This window comes from Melanerpes formicivorus, unplaced genomic scaffold (genome assembly GCF_026170545.1).
Source record: "Melanerpes formicivorus ecotype bairdi unplaced genomic scaffold, bMelFor1.0.p_v2 SCAF_22, whole genome shotgun sequence".
Classification (NCBI taxonomy): Eukaryota; Metazoa; Chordata; class Aves; order Piciformes; family Picidae; genus Melanerpes; species Melanerpes formicivorus.
Window position 1 is genome coordinate 3916071 of NW_027142374.1, and position 16366 is coordinate 3932436.

At 60.4% G+C, this 16366-nt stretch overlaps 1 protein-coding gene across 1 annotated transcript; it reads right to left on the reverse strand.

Annotated features, from left to right (window-relative positions):
- Positions 1-123: 123 nt before the first annotated feature.
- On the reverse strand, positions 124-16208 carry ZDHHC9 (zinc finger DHHC-type palmitoyltransferase 9). The gene is made up of 10 exons (XM_068151879.1): positions 16120-16208; positions 15439-15710; positions 7532-7692; positions 6629-6787; positions 5462-5599; positions 5255-5303; positions 4530-4632; positions 4280-4383; positions 3058-3208; positions 124-2319 (listed from the first exon to the last, which is right to left on the reverse strand). Exons 2-10 carry the CDS (start codon positions 15603-15605, stop codon positions 2215-2217), a joined length of 1137 nt encoding a protein of 378 aa, XP_068007980.1. The 5' UTR covers positions 15606-15710; positions 16120-16208; the 3' UTR covers positions 124-2214.
- Positions 16209-16366: the final 158 nt, after the last annotated feature.

Genomic DNA, 16366 nt, shown 5'->3' on the forward strand with positions numbered 1-16366 from the left:
CAGGATGCTGCAACCATCATGGGTGGACAGTGACTCCCTGCAAGGGGGAGATGTTGAGGCCCAGGGAAGGGGGAAGGCAAGCAAGCTGGGGAGGCACAGAGAGAGGCAGGGGCACAGCTCAGCCATTTTTCAAACCAATTTGAGTTTCCTTCATTGTTTGAAAATTAAAAAAGGGGAAAAAAAAGAAAGAAAAAAACAAACCCAAAACAACAAACCAAACCCAGAACTGCAGAAAGCCCAACCCTTGCCCTGCCCCCACTTCCTCCACAGCCCAACCTGAGCCCAGCTGAGAGGAACCGCAGGCAGCAGCCAGCCCTTGACGCTCACCCGAGGACCCCAACCCCAACTCCTCACCCGGGCTGGGGGCAGCTGGTACTGGGGGGGCAGCTCTCACTACCTGGGGGGGGAAGGGGTGTCCATGTGGGGCCAGACACAGCACAACCCCAGGGCTTGTGGTCCCAGGATCCTCCCAGTCCTGGGCTGAGCTGGCTGCAGGGTGGCAGCGGGAGGCCAGGGCAGCCAGAGCCCAGGGTGGCAGCAGTGCCCTCTCACCTAGGAGCAGAGAGCCTGGTGCTACAGGAGAGGGGGCAGCACCAGCCACCACATTAATGCCACATTAGTGCCATGTCATCTGCTGCCAGGCACAGGCCAGGTGACCACTTTGAGGGGCCAGGGAAGAGGAGGGTGGTGGTGGGCACACATCAGACCCCCCCACTCTGCCCCATGCTGAAAGGAGAGGGGCACAGGAGGCCAGGGAAGGAGCAGCAGCAACTTCCCCCTGCCAGGCAGGAGCATTGTGGAGAAACAAGCAGGATGCCCCTAGTGGGTCACCATCCACCTGCCACCCACTCAGGGAGGCACAGGGGTGCCCAGCAGTGGTGGCACAGGCTGTTGCTGCCAGGCACCCCCTGGCCCTCCCTCCCTCGCTGCCCTGCGGACACCCAGAGCTCTTCCCAGCCGCTGCCAGGTGTGGGGCAGGGAGCATGGCAGGGCAGAGCAGCCTGGCCATTGCCTCTCCTCCCTCCTGTGGCAGGGCTAGCCAACACCACGCAGCCAGTGCCAGGAGAGCTGGCAAAGCCCGGGGAGAAGAGCAGAGGCTCCAAAAGCCAGTGGAGAATGGCTGAGAAGCGCAGGGCAAGGCAGGGGGCACACGGGGACACGACGACACGACACAGAACTGGGGGGAGAGGGTCTGCAGAGCAGCAGCTGAGCAGTGCCATAGCCTGGGGGGGCACGGGGAGGGCATGCCTGTGCTCGGTGCCTGTGCCCAGAGCAAAGACAGCGCCAGCATGAGCCAGAGAGCCAGCGGCACAGGCAGGACCCCCCCGGCTCAAACACCCCTTGCACAACCGCTCTGCGGCCAGCCTGGGGTGGAGAGAGGCAGCAGGAGGTGGGTTGGGGCCCCTGCTCCTTCCCTGAGCCCCCCCAGTTTGGTGAGCCCCGGGAAGGGGCCAGAAGGAGCCCGTGTCCCCACCTCCTGCCACCCCTGCGCTGGCACTGCCCGTGCCACGTGAGGAGCAGGAGCGCTGCTTCAAAGACCTACTGCCAGCAGAACACCCCCCCAGTGGGTTTGGCCCTTTTGGATCCCAAAACGTCTCCTGCCACCCCCTGCTGCCACCTTACCCCACAAAACAACAGCACAGGGGAGGGGAAGGAGGGAGGAGGGGAGAGGGGACACTGCTGCCACCGACTGCTGTGTCCCATCCCACCAGGATTCCTCAGCAGGAGGGAGCAGGGCCAGCCCTAACCTCATGTCTGAGCTGCTCCACCATGAGTTTTCTCATCAAGAAAGCCAGGACCAGAGGGAGGGAGGGAGGGAGGGACACCCCTGGCCACTAAGCCCCTGCTGAGCACCTGGGACAGTGAGGGACATCCCCGGCCACCCAGCTGGTGCCGAGGACCCAGGACAACGAGGGTGGAGCCCGGTCACCGAGCCCGTGCCGAGGTCCCGGGGCAGAGCGAGAGGTCCTGCCTCGGCCCGCAGGCAGAGTGGCCTCGGTGGCAGCAGGTGGCCCCCGGGGACCAGGGCAGGCCACCGCCCGCTCCCAATCCGTCCTACCGGGCCCGCGCCCAGCCCGCGCCCCGCCGAACAAAGACTAAAGCAAAACGGCCGTGAGGAATCCTTTGCCTGCCATCCAGCCCTTCTCCTCCTCTCCTCCATCTCCTCCAGCTTCCATCAGACAACACGAGAAAGTTCTCCCTTCCGAGCAGCTGCTACTGCTCTGCTTGCCCAGCGTCCCGGGGCGGGACCAGGAGCTCCCCAGGCGTCTGCTGCTTCTCCTCCGACATCTCCGCGGCGCTCAGGGGTGGTGCAGGGACCTGGGGGGAGAAGGCAGCAGTGACCTGCCTGAAGACACCCCAAGGCACCCGGCCCTGCCACCCTCCTCCTTTCTCCAGCTCACCCAGGGCAGAGCTGGTGGCTGTGCTTGAGCAAACCAGGGGCCACCAAACAGGCAAACCTGCAGCCTCGTGAGGAGCTGAGGCACTGCGCCGCTCCAGCAGACCCAGGCTGGGCTGTTCCCACCAGGGAAGCAGCAGCTTGTGCCCAAGCAGGGGCAGGCCCAACCACTTCCCACCACGCTCACAGGGTCATGTAAGTGGGAAGGGCACTCTGGAGGTCTGCTGTCCAACCACATCCTCAGAGCAGAGCTGATTGCAGAGGCAGGGCAGGCTGCTTGGGGTCATGGCGAGGGGACCAGTGGCTGTCTCCAAAGACGGAGATCCCACAGCTGCCCTGCCACAGGAGATTCATCAGCTGGCACTCACTGCCCAAACAAGATGTCTGCCACCACCCACCCTTTCCAGCCTCCACAGTGCCAGGTCCTGGGTGTCTCACAGCAGGACCAGCATCTCCACCACCACAGCCAGTTCCTCCAAGGGAACCAAAGGAGAGCAGCAGCTTTGCGCTACCAGAGCACCCCAGGCTCTCCAGCAGCAGCCCCTCAGCGAGGGCCCCAGCTCTGCTTTGCTCCTGCTCACCCACACCATCAGCTTCCTCTCAGCTGGCCCAAAGCACCAGCAGCTCCCAGCAGCCCTCACCCTGAGGGCACCACTCACAGCAGTAGGGTGAGGAGGGCTGGCACCCTTCTGCTGCGCCCGGCTCTCCTCCGCCTGCCCCGCGGCGGGCTCCGCAGCGCTGGGCCCCCGTGGGCAGGGCTCCTGAGCTGTGCTCTCCTCCTGCTGCAGGATGCCCCTGCGGTCCAGGACGCTGTGAGGGCAGAAAGGCACCATCAGAGAGCCACACCTCACAGAAACACCCCCAGTCCCAGCATGGTGGGAGGTGGAAGGGACCTCTGGAGGTCATCCATTCCAACCCTCCAGCTCAAGCAGGGCACCCACGGCAGCTTGCCCAGGACCACAATAGCCAGAGACCGGATGAGGCACTTGGTGCCATGGTTTAGTTGATTAGATGGTGCTGGGTGATAGGTTGGACTTGATGATCTCAAAGGTCTTTCCCAACTTGATTAATTCTGTATACAGCTGGGTGTGGAAGCTCTCCAGAGGAGACTCCACAACCTCTCTGGGCAGCCTGCTCCAGGGCTCCAGCACCCTCACACCAAAGGAGTTTCTCCTCATCTCCAGATGGAACCTCCTGGGTTCCAGTTTGTGCCCACTGCCCCTTGTCCTGTCACTGGGCACCACTGAGAGATGCCTGGCACCATCCTCTTGCCCCCAATCCTTTAGCTCTTGCTGAGTACTGATCAGATCCCCTCTGGGACTGCTCTTCTCCAGGCTCAACAGCCCCAGGGCTCTCAGCCTTTGTTCCTCACAGAGATGCTCCAGGCCCCTCAGCATCTTTGGAGCCTCCCCTGGACACTCTCCAGTAGTCCCTTGTCTGCCTCCCCTGAATCCAACTTCTTTTCCTGGCAGGAAAAGTGCTGGTGGAAGACAAAGCTGCTAGGAAGGGGGTTCTCTCCAAAACAGGCCATGCACCATCCAAACCTCATTTACAGGGTCTGTGCAACTCCTGTGAAAGCCAAGCCCCTTGGAGAAGAGCCCAGTTCAGAGGGTGGGAACCCACTGGAATGAGCCTCTGCTCACATGCAGCCCCAGGGAAGGGGAGCTCTCCTCAAACCAGCCTGAATCACTGAAGATATGCAAGGAAGGTAACACAAGAAGACCTTCCTCCCTCCTCTAGCCCTGTCCCAGTGACCTCCAGACACCCTCAACACACGCAGTGCTGACAGAAGAGCAGCCAGGCCTTGTACCCAAGCAAGGAAAGCTCCTCAGGGTCCTTCTCTGGAGGCAAAAAGAGCAGAGCTGCCCCTCAAGAGCTTACCTGGGGGGCAGAGGCCCACAGAGCACCTCGCAGCAGTTCTTCACTATGTTGCCATGGCTGTAGGGGTTCTGCACGCGGTTCTTCCCAGTCCAGGACCCCTTAATCTGCAACAGGCAGGGCACAAGCTCAGGTCTGCTCCACCAACAGCCACCTCCAGCCCACGGGGCCCCGAGGGGCACATTGGCAAGGTGGACACAGCAAGGGAGCAATGGGAAACAGGAGATGGCTCAGAGGAACAGGCTCTACTTACGTCTTCGTTGGTTGTCTGGTTCAGTGCCACCAGGAAGGTGTGGAACCCAGTTAACCCCACCACTGACCACAGGGTGAAGAAGCAGATGAGCACCTCCAGTACAGTGAGAAGAGTTAAGGAGTGGGAGCAGCCTGGGAACGGTCCCAGCCCAGCTGTGTCACCACCCCAGGCAGGCTGACTTCTTCTCTCAAGACATGGTTTTCTGTTTTACCCTTCTCCCAACAGCCACCAAATTGCTCCTCACCTCGGAGTCATGGGGGAAGAGGCCCTGAAAACTCACAGAATGGTGGGGGTTGGAAGGGACCTCTGAAGACCATCGAGTCCAACCCCCCTGCCAAGGAAGGATCCCCTAGGGTAGGTCACACAGGAACATGTCCAGATGGGCCTTGAAAGTCTCCAGAGAAGGAGACTCCACAACCTCTCTGGACAGCCTGCTCCAGTGCTCTGCCACTCTCAAAGCAAAAAGCTCCTCCTCATGTTTAGATGGAACTTTCAATGTTCAAGTTTGTGCCCATCACCCCCTGTCCTGTCACTGGGGACCACTGAGAAGAGCCTGGCCCCATCCTCCCGACACTCACCCCTTAGAGTTTTGTAGCATGAGAAGACCCTCCCTCAGCCTCCTCTTCCCCAAACCCCCTAGAGAAGCCTGGGCATCAAGACTCCAGTCCCTCCATAACACAGCTCCCACTGACCACCTGCTTTGGAGAAGCACCATGGAAGGATATGTCCCTGGGGTTTCCTTCAACGTGTTCAGAAACCCGATCTTCAGAGATTCTGGTGATACCAAGAGAGAGAAGTTTTGCCTCAGGATCATCAGGGCAAGCCCAGGTCACTTCCCCCGGCCACCGCTTCTGCGCTCACACCACCGCCTGCCCGCCCTCTGCTCCCTTCCCCAGCCCAGCCACCACCCAGGTCTCCACAGCCAGACTCACTCAGTGCTACGTAGACTATGTTGAAGGTGAAGATGTAGATGGTGAGGAGTGAGAGCGAGAGGATGAAGAGGTAGAAGTAGCGATAGTTCCTCTTCCCCACGCAGTTGCCCACCCAGGGGCAGTGATGGTCGAAGCGCTCTGTGAAAGCCAAGGTGGAGATCAGTGCTGCTCTAGCGTGGTCCTGCCTGCAGAAGCTTGCACCTGGGCCTCACATTCAAACATGGCCAAGCTGTGGTGTCCCATCCTCTGCTAACTCAGGGTCCCACATCTCAGCCCCTTGCCCAGAGGAGGTGAGAAAGTGCAAAACCATTTTACTGAGGAGCTGCTCTTGCACGTTAAGGTGGAGATGGAGAGCTCCTGCTAAAGCCCCACACAGGTTGGGTAAGGTCAGGAGGGTTCTCCAGAAGAAGAACCTGCTCCTGTCTAACCCATGTGCCACTTCACTCCCACAGCAATATTTTGGAGAGGGTCCAAGGCACTGCACAACCACTCAGAGGGCTGGGAACCTGCAGAGGAAAGGGATCCAGAAGGATGGGATGTCTGCCATGAGGAGGGATGCTGGGCAGGAGCCAGGTGGGCACCCAGACAGCTAGAGGAGGGGACAAAACCCAGGGGCTCAAGGCAACAGAAGGACCTCCATAGATTCATAGAATGGTTTGGGTTGGAAGGCACCTCAAAGGTCATTCAGTTCCAACCCCCCTGCCATGGTCAGGGCCCCCTCCCACTAGCCCAGGTTGCTCAAGGCCTAATCCAACCTGGCCTGGAACACCTCCAGAGAGGGGGTACCCACAGCCTCCCTGGGAAACCTGTTCCAGTGGTGCAAGGAGCTGCCTTCACACAAGCTCTCTGCTGGAAGCCTCCAGCCCAGCAGGGCCAGCACTTCAGCAAAGCTGAACCATGGGCCGTGCACTCACATGGACACTTAGGCTCGGGCGAGACTAGTGACTGCCAGACAAGCACTGGCAGAGATGAGCCGCCTGGCTACGGCTTCCCAGCCCAGCTCCAGCTCCCTGAGCTTAAGCTGAGGCCACCCGTCCCGGTTTGCCCACACCTCACCCCTCTGGACTCGCTTGGCAGGCGAGAGCCGGCAGGGAGCGGGCCCAGGCACGGCGCCTGGAGCCCCGCCGTGGCCCGGAGCGGCAGGAGCAGCAGCAGGCCCCCACTCACCCACGCAGTTGTCACAGATGCTGCAGTGGGAGGCGCGGGGCGGGCGGAAGATCTTGCAGGTGTAGCAGTACTTGAGCTTCACGATCTGGTTGTTGATCTGGAAGTTCTTGATGCGTGGCGGCGGGCGCTGGCCCTGCGGCACCGTCCCGTTGGTGGCCTCTGCAGGAGGGAGCCCAGCAGCGGTCACAGGACGCGTCGGGTTGGAAGGGACCCGAGAGGCCATCTCGTTCGCAGCCCCGTGCCACGGGCAGGGACACCTTCCGCTAGACCAGGCTGCTCAAGGCCCCATCCGGCCTGGCCTTCAACTCCCCTGCTGTGACACCACAGGCCTAGGACAGTCACTCATCTCCCTGCTTTGCCTCCGACCCAGTGGGATCAGGGCTGTCTGGGCCTGGAGTCAGCGGCTGCAGCTCTGCTGATATGGGCCAGAGCCAACCTGGCAGCTTGGAGGCAGGAAAAGGGATGCCAGGAGGCAGGAAAAGGGATGCCAGCGCTTTCATGGGCATGGTGAGAGGGGCCAGGGCAGTGTCACTGTTCAGACCCACATCCACCAAGCCTCCTCTGTACCTGAAGGCTCGGGGTGCCCACACCAAGCCCCTGCGCCCCCTCCCCAGAGCCAGCTGGGTTTGCACCTGCGCAGCCACAGGAGAAACCAGCACGTCAAAGGAGCCTGGAGGGGGAAGCAGGAACATCACAGCATCTTTTTGAGCCCCAGCCAAGCAGAACCGGGCAGGAGGTGGCAAGATGCCCCATTCGGGACAGCTCTCGGAGGGCCAGCAGGAAGCGAGGCTCTGCAGCCCGGGCAGGAGGCTCGGCAGCCCGGGCAGGGGGCTCGGCAGATCCAGCAGGGGGCTCGGCAGCCCGGGCAGGGGGCTCGGCAGCCCGGGCCGGCCCCGCACTCACCGATCTCCATCTCGATGAAGGCAGCCTCGTCGGGCAGGGCCCGGGGGATGACGCCGGGGTCGCTGAAGCTGGTGCGCAGCAGCGTGGCCATGGCAAAGAGGAAGAGGACTGCGGCAAACACCGGGATGGCCGGGGACAGCTGCACCGCCAGGTACCGGCACCTGCCGAGAGACCGCCCGAGGCCACGGCTCAGAGCCCGCCCGGCCCCGCAGCCCGGCACAGCCTGGCACGGCACGGAGCCCTCTGGGGGGCATCTGGAGAAGAGAAGCTGTTCAGCACTTCCTCCTGATGCCACCGCCGCCACCGAGAAACCCCTCTGAGGAGCAGCCACGATCAAAGCACCGCTGCGTTTCCCACCAGCCAGGCACAGGATGTGTTCCAGCACTCGTGTGTGGCCTGCCCGAGGGGACCCTGGAGTCACGCACAGAATCCTGGAGCGGTTTGGGTCGGAAGGGACTTTAGAGATCGTCTGGTTCTAACCCCTCTGCCGTGGGGCAGGGACATCTTCCACTAGCCCAGGTTGCTCGAGGCCCCATCCAAGCTGGCCTTGAATCCACCATCTCCCTGGGCAACCTGTTCCAGAGCCTCACCACCCTCACTGTAAAGAATTTCTTCCTCATCTCCAGTCTAAATCTCCCCACCTCAAGCTTCAATCCATCCCCCCTATCACAACAAGCCTTTGTAAAAAGCCCCTCCCCAGCTTTCTTGGAGGCACCTTCAGGTACAGGATAATCTTCAGGGGTCCCTTCTAACCCCTACCACTCTGTGATTTTGTTTGGTTTCCCACTCCTGTTTTGCTCAGTCATGAGCAACACCAGAAACAGAACTAGGCAGGGAGAAGGACTTTGCCCAGAGGACGTCTGCTGCTGCAGCCATCTGCTGAGGGATGGACTGTGCCTCCTGCAGAAGCACCCAAGGGGGCTGGTCTGAGAGCCCACAACAGGAAGGAGCTGGGAAGCATGGGGCTGGATTGGAACGATGGGAATCTCTGGTTGTGCCCTAAATGGTGCCACAGAGATGAGTTTCCAGGGATTAACTGTGTGCTGTGCTTCTCAGGAAGGGGTTCAGGGGGAAGTGCCACAGTGCCCTGCTACAGCACATCTCCTTCCTTCAACTTCTCTGAGGCAAGGACCTGGAAGCTCCAAGCCAAGTGGGAAGTCTCCCACTCCAGGACAGCCCCAGCTCAAGAGAAGAAACCCAGCACAAGGGCTGTTTGCTTTCCAAGCACTGGCAGGTCCAGCGAGGAATTCAGTTGCTAATCCTGCTGATGGAGGCAAAAGCAGCAAGGAGATCAATCAGCTGTGGCCATGTCACTTCTGGACACCCAAAGACAGCTCCACAGGCACTGCAGCACAGGCCCTGCAGAAGGCTGGGCAGAAGTTGTGGATTAGAGACGAGGTGGTCTGAAAGAAAAACCTGTTTTAACCCAAATTCCTTCAGAACCCCTCCAGTGGCATGGGGGTGAAGCTCCCTTGGAGCTTTCCCATGGATTAAGGGAAACCTCACCCAAATCCCAATGCTCATGCAAGATTTCACCTCTCCTGGCATGCCCTGCTCCCCCCTGCCCCCAGCTCTCCCAGTGAAACTGGGCAACCCCTTACCAGCCTGACTGAGCCCTGACTCCACACTGCTGCAGCCAAGCCAGATGCCTGCTCTCTGGAAAAGCCTAAGGCTCCTGTGGTGACAGGTGTGGGATGATCCTCCACCACCCTAAGCAAGGTGACATCCACAGCCTTAACACTTTCATTCTGGAGCCTTCCCACCCAGAGCTCCTCTGAACACAAAGCAGCTCCCAGCTCCAGCTGGTTCCCTCCCAGCACCCAATTCTGCCAGCCCACCACCCGCTGCAGGAAGCCTCACTGGGCCTTCAGTTGCCACCACTTGGCCCCAGCAAGTGTCCCCTGCGTGTGACAGGGTACAGAGAGGGCTCTACACTGAAGCTACAGCTTGCTTTGGCCACAGCCACGAGACACAGTGTCCACACAGCCCCCAGACCATCCTTAACTTGAGGCACCACACACTGCAGTAACTCAAAGAAAACACAGCCCTGGGAGCGGTCCATCTGCAGGGTCCTGCCTGCACCTGAAGAGCCAGGCTGAGCAGCCAGAGCTCACCATCCTTGGGCAGCCCAAGGTACCTTTGCTTTCCCTTTGCAAGGGCAAAGTCTAGGAAGAGCTGAAAGCCAGCCAGAGATTAACCAGCAACCTTGGCTCCCATCTTGGGCAGGAATCTGGCTTTCTTCTTCCAAAAGCTGGGCATGCTCTGCTGCAGTGACCCTTGCCCAGCTGCCCTGACAGCTTCTGTAGCTGTCATATGATGGACTTCAAACACTGCTCTGTGCCCTGTGTTAAAGCTGAACCTGTGCCAGAGCCCCCAGCCTGGGCACACCCCAGCGGCTCGAAGGTTTGTCAGGGCACTGCCAGCAGAGTCATTACCTGCAAGCACATGGCCAGGCCTGGCAGCAGGACACAGCAGTGCTCAGAACACACAGGATCAGTCCCAAGCCCTGCTCAGCCCATGGAGCAGCAGGAGCAGGAGTGTAGGCTGTGACTCACTCCCTGCTGACCATTTCCTAGGCAGCTTTGTGTGGCTGGAAACCTGCCCTTGGGGGCTGCAGCGAGTCCTGCCCACCCCCAGCACTGCCAGAGACAGAAGCTCAGGGCTGAGGTTAGCACAGCACAGAGCCTGGCACAAGGATGGGAAGCAGCCTGTGATTCCAGGAGATGAAAGGGATGAGTGTGAGACTATCCTCCCTGCTGTGGTGGCGAAGGAAGCTCCAGCCAGCCGGCAACAAACCCTTCCAGCCAGCTCCCAGCGTGGGAGGGTCAAGAGAGAAGTGACCCCAGCCAGACTGCACATCTGCCCAGAGGTGGGCAGAGGGGAGGACAGGGACAAGGCCCCAGGAAACATCATCTGCCTGCTCTCTGACACCTAGAAACTGACCCCAGGAGACAGCACCACCACTTCCTTCAGCCACCACTCACTGAAGCACAAGATGTCTGCTCAGCAAAGCAGCTGTCCTGCCAACACCGTCCCTCTGCCACAGAACACACACCCAGGTGCTGTGATGGACACTCAATCCCATCACCTGGGCATGCCCTGGCAGCACAGGGGCTGAGCAGAACCCTCCAGGAGGTGTGTCCCCTTGCTGCTGCTGCATCCACTCAGCATGAAGGGGAGGTCAGAGGTGCCTGACAAACCCCCACCACATGGCCACTGCCCCCCAGGACCTGACACTGAGCCCACTGTGTGCCTCCCACCACATTCCTTGCTTCCAGGAAGGTGTGCTTCAGGGCACATGCCCAGTGCAGCTGTCCAGGATGGCTAAGCCACCAGGGAGGTCTTGACTGATGGTCACTGGGCAGTCTCCAGGGTGATCCTGCTCAGCCAGTGGTTCCCAGAGCTGCACAAGAGACATCTTAAAGATCTTTTGTTTGGGAAAGCTGAGAGCCAACAGAGCCACAGTGTTGGCATGCAGGGATGTGGCTCCTCCTCCACTCCTGCTCCTGAGCATGTTGTCACCCAGCAGTGGACAATAACAGCACTATCACAACTCATCACCACGGGAGGGTGAGGAAGGCTTCAACAAAGAGATCATTGCAATGTGGGGGCGTGGGGGGAGCAGGGAGAAGCAGCAGCTGGGAGGTGCCACGACTTGAGGGCTCAACTGGTTATTTTGCAACCACTTGGGAAGGTCTGCTGTGAGGAGCAGGTTAAGCAGAGCTCTGGAGGAAGGGGAGAAGAAACACACCAGCCCTGATGGAAGTGGCCTGCAGCCAGGGCCCTCAGGCAGCACATCTCGTGGTCAGGCTCTCCAGGGCTGGATCATTCATCACCATCTCACTTGCAAATCCTCCCTTTAGCTCCCCTAAACCAGCCCATGACCACAACATGGCCCTGTCCCAAGCTCCAGCCAAGCAGAGTCCTCACCAAGGGTCTGCCTCTCAGCAGAGCTCCTGCAGTCCTCTGCATCTCCCAGCCCTGGGACCATTTCCAGGAGCTGATGCACTTGCGGGAAGGGTGGAAGCAGCTGCTCCAAGGAGCTGGGCACTACCATGCTGCAATGCCACAGCCCAGAGCCTGCTCCTGGAGGTGCCCAGGCACAGCTGGGGCTGCTCACAGCAGCTCTGCCTGCCCCAGTGACGCCAAAATGCTCCTGAGGGACCTGCTCCACACAGCACAGCTTTGCTGCATAGAGCAAGAGGAAACAGCCTCAAGTTGCCCCAGGGGAGGTTTAGCTTGGACATGAGGAACAATTTCCATCCCTTGAGGGTTGTCAAGGCCTGGCCCAGGCTGCCCAGGGTAGTGGTGGAGTCCCCATCCCTGGAGGGGTTTCAAAGCTGTGGAGATGTGGGGCTGAGGGCTGTGGTTTCATGGTGACCTGGCAGTGATGGGTTAATGGTTGGACTCCATCAGCTTAAAGGTCTCCTCCAGCCTCAATGATTCTAGGAGAGTGAAGGTGTCTGCTGAACAGGAGTCCACACACAAGGAAAAGGGCAGGAAAACAAACCCCAAGAGCAGCAGAAACATCTCCACAAGCAAGATGAACTGAGCTCTGGACACCAAGCTCAGCTCTCCTGAGAGAAGCTACAACTACCCAAAACGACCAGCTGAGTGGTCTGCAAGCTCTGGCAGTGCCTGACACAGACCCAGCCAGAGCTAGAAGCCACTTCAGTGCACAGCTTGGGATCTTTGGGGCTTGGAAAAATACAATGAAGTCCCAGGCAGGGTCAGTGCAGGGTTTCTCAGCTTGTCAGAAAACAAGGACATTTTAGTCTCTGCTGAGCTAAGAGAACAGCCAAAACCAAAGTGACAAAACTCAGAGCTGGAAAAGCAAAGAGCAGCCCCACTGCATGCCCAGAGCCTGGCATCGCTGGCACCACCATGCCCAGAACGTTTATGGAAGTCCAGCACCCACGCTGCAAAGCTGGGGACAAAAGAGACCCAGTTCCCTCCCAGCTGCTCTGGAGAGCTGCAGGCAGAGTCCTGGCTCTGGAAGGCAGTGAGGAACTACCAGCAGCCAGGCACAGGGTGCTCCATCCCATCACTTCAGTTCCCGAGGGATCGCACTCGAGTGCTTTACCTGGGCTTCTCCTCCTGCTCTGAGTACCACAAGCACAGGCAGACAACTGCAGGCCCTCCCTCAGAGGCTGACAGAGCCATTAAGCCTCTGAGATAAGGCCAAGAGGACATCAACCAGATTTTCTGTGACACCTTATGGTCAGAGCAGACCCGGTTAATACAGCTCCGGGACCCTGCAGGGCCCAGCCTGGGCCCCGGAGCAGCCGGAGCTGTTGCCTGCCAAGGTGGTGCTGAGAGGTGCCCTTGGTGAGTCGCTGCAGAGCTCTGCCCCAGCAGCCAGGCCAGCTCCACAGCCCTCTGCTTTATCTGGGGGGGGAGGAGCTGCAGCTCCAGGTACGGCACCGACAGCTCTGCTCGCTCCTCCGCGAAAAGAACTTCTCCAGCTCTGAGCTCTAGGGGGATAAAAACACAGCAACGCCCAGCCAGGGGGCTGGGGGGGCTCAGACTGCACAGCTGGGGACACCACGGAGGAGCTGCTGGCATCACAGCTACTTGACAAGGAAGAGAAAAGGAGCCTCAGCAGCAGCCCGAGCAGGGCTGGCATTTCCTGGCTGGGAAGGACTCTCCTGGGCAAGGAGCGCGGCAGCAGCTTATCTCTGACGTGTGATGCCAGTCAGCACCCGCTCACCAGCACCAGGGCTGTGGGCAGAGCCAAGTCCCAGCAGCATGGAGGGCGAGGAGTGAGCCTGGGCTGGCTCCCAGCAAGGTGTTTCTGGCTCCTCCAGACCAGGGGTGACTGCGCAAGAGCCTCAGCTGTGCCGGCCCTCCCGGCACTGTCCTGCAGTCAGCTGAGGACTCCTCCACCCACCCTGCTGCTGCTCCTGTCCAAAACCAGAGCCCAGCAGCCCCAGGTGCTCCTCTGCAGCACAAACTTCAAGAGGGAAAGAGCGAATTTTTCTGCACAAACACCAAAGAATCTGCCAGCAGCTACAAGGAAGGGACAACACAGCAACCAGACCAAGGCGAGGCCCTGACACCAAAGCACCCCGGTGCCCACAGGAGGCACTCAGGGCAAGAAGGGCTCTTGGGCAGCCCAGCTGCTGGGCTTGGCCAGGGAAACAGAGACACAGGGGAGTGCTCCTGGCTGGGAAGGTGACATCTCATCGCTGTCTCACACTCAGAAATCCCCAGCCAGCCTGAAAACAACCCCCCCTCCTCCCAACAGAGCACACCAAGGTGCTGTGCAGCCAGAGAATCACATGGAGAGCTTGGATTCTCCCAAACATTTCCTCATCTCCACAGCCCAAGCCCACCAAATGATTTCATTACAGTTCAGAGATGATTCTGCACCCAACAAAACTTCCCCCCCCCCCCCCCCCCCGAGCTACCCTCCAGCCCAACAGCAAGGACATGTCCTGGGCACCTCCTGGAGGTCTCAGCACAAGCAACCCCTCCCCGGGCCTCCACCTCCCAGAGGATGGGAGAGGGCTTCTCCAGGAATTTCCAGTCATGTACCTGCTTGTGCCCACAGCCAACCACTGCAGCACCAGCTCTGCCAACACAGCCTGGGCTGGGCTGGGCAGCCTTGGGTGGCTCTGCCCCATGCAGCCATAGCAGAGGGGGATGTGGCTTCACTCCTCTGCTGAGGACGGACTCTGCAGGGAGCCAGAGCAATTATCCCATGGGATACATGTTTCTGGAGCAGGAATAGCTGTTTCTGGAGCACTAGCATTAGTCCTTCCTGCAAGACAGGAACTCCTAGCCCCATTTTTCAGATGGCAGCAAAACCAAACAGCCAAACAAGCAGTGGTGTCATCTCCTATCTCTGATTTCTGAGTCAGGGATAATTTGGCCTTTCCTCACCCATGAACCCCACCAACAGCTCCTTGCACAGCACAGCCTCCAAAGCTACATGACAACTAAGCAGGAAAACCAGTCCCATACCAGCCCAAGCCCAACATCAGCCCTTCCATGGCTGCAGCCCTGGCAGACTGTTCCAGAAAGCCCTTTCCAAGGCAGCCAGTGATGTCCAGCAGTGAAGAAGAGCAAAGTCAGGATAAGGGGAGGTTGAGATAAGCTCTCCAGGCTGGGGAAGACGTCCAGGAGGCTAGCATCTGGGCCAAGAGCTTTATGGATGTGGGGTAACAGCCAGGGCTTAAGCAGTGAGCAGTTTCTTCCGCTTGCTTTCCTGCCCTAAAGAGCTTTTGTGTTACCCAACAGCCTGCAGGACCTCGCCTCCCTCCCAGCAACGTCAACACGCGGACGGAGGCAGCGGGAGGAAAGTTTCGTGGCTGTTTGCTGACCCAAACTCATTCTCAGAGCAGCAAGAGGGGCAGCTCTGCCCCCTCCCCATGCCCCCTGGGCAAATTCTGTCTTTTTTTCTCCCTTCTGGGCAAAGAGCTGCGGGGAAGGGGCAGGTCCTGCTCTGCTGGCAGTGCTTCAGCTGCAGCTCAGGCAGCTGAGATGGACTCAAAGGGTGGCTAGATCCTCTCCAAAGACCAAGGTTTTAGCCTGTTAATTCTCCAGCTGGGTCACCCCCACTATCTGGCCAGAGCTGGTGGCTGCAGAGATGCAGGCTTGGCCAATGCTGGCCTCGGCTGCTGCAGAAGCAGTGCCCTTGGGTAAGGAGGATGCACCCCAAAATCCCATGTGTCCCCAGACTGCAGGGCCCAACCAGGCAGCAGCACAGCCACGGAGCTGGGGAAAAGCCCCAGAAAGTGAATCCTCCCCCCGAAGCTCCAGGGTCAGTCTGCTGGGGGTGAACAGGCAGATCGCAAAGAGCCGCACCGCACCACACCGGGCCCTCGGCCACCACGCTCCCCTCCCACTCCCGGGGACACCGGGCGGCCAAGCCCCGAACAAGCCCCGACCCCGGGGTCACTCACTCAAAGGCGAAGAAGAGGGCGCAGGTGCCAAGGATGAGGAAGAGCGTCAGGTAAAAGATGCCCTTCTGCCGGGCCATCATGATGCGGCCGTCGCAGCAGAAGGTGTTCCTGCCCGGCAGCTTCTCCCATTTCCGAACCACCTTCTTCCTCGCCACCATAACCGACATGGCGGGGCCGTCACTGGGGCGGCAACGGCCGCCACACGTCCAAGCGCTGCTCCTCCGCCGCCCGCGCCCCCGGCATCATCGGGGGCCCCGCTGGGCTCGGCTGGGCTGCGGGCAAGAGGAAAGGCAAGAGGCGCTTCAGCACCGGGGCGGCGGCTGGGACCGGCGGGGCCACGGCGGGGCTCGGAGCGCGGGAGGGGCGGCGGCTGTCGCTATGGAAACCCCCGCGCCCCGGGAGGGGGGTCGCCATGGAAACCCACCGAGAAGGGGAGAGGCGGGTAGGGCGCGGCTAGGGGAACCAGAGGATTAAGGGGGTAGGGTCTTGAGGACCGGTGGGCGGCGGGATAGCCCCGCTGAGGCCTCACCGGGATGGGATGGGAGGGAACGGGGCGGGGCAGGGCAGGGCAGTCCCCACCTCGCCGTCGTGCCGGGAACGGGACCCGTGGGAAGGAATGGGAGGGAGAGGGGAAAGAAGGGCAGGGCAGGGCCCGCGCTGCCGCCCGCCACAGCGGCTCACCCGGTGCCGGTGCCGGTGCAGCAGAGCCGGGCGGGCCGGGCCAGGCCCTCGCTCCCTCCCTTAGCGCCGCGGGAGGGGCCGCCACACCCCCCGCGCCACGGGAGAGGCGGAGACACGCTGACCATTGGTCCGGCCGAACCCTTCTCCCCGCCTCTCCGCTCTCTGCTATCCCATTGGTTCTGCGCGACGTCATTCTGTGGAGGTTCCACCCCCCCCACTGTGAGGACAAGGGGCTGCGGGCCGCGGG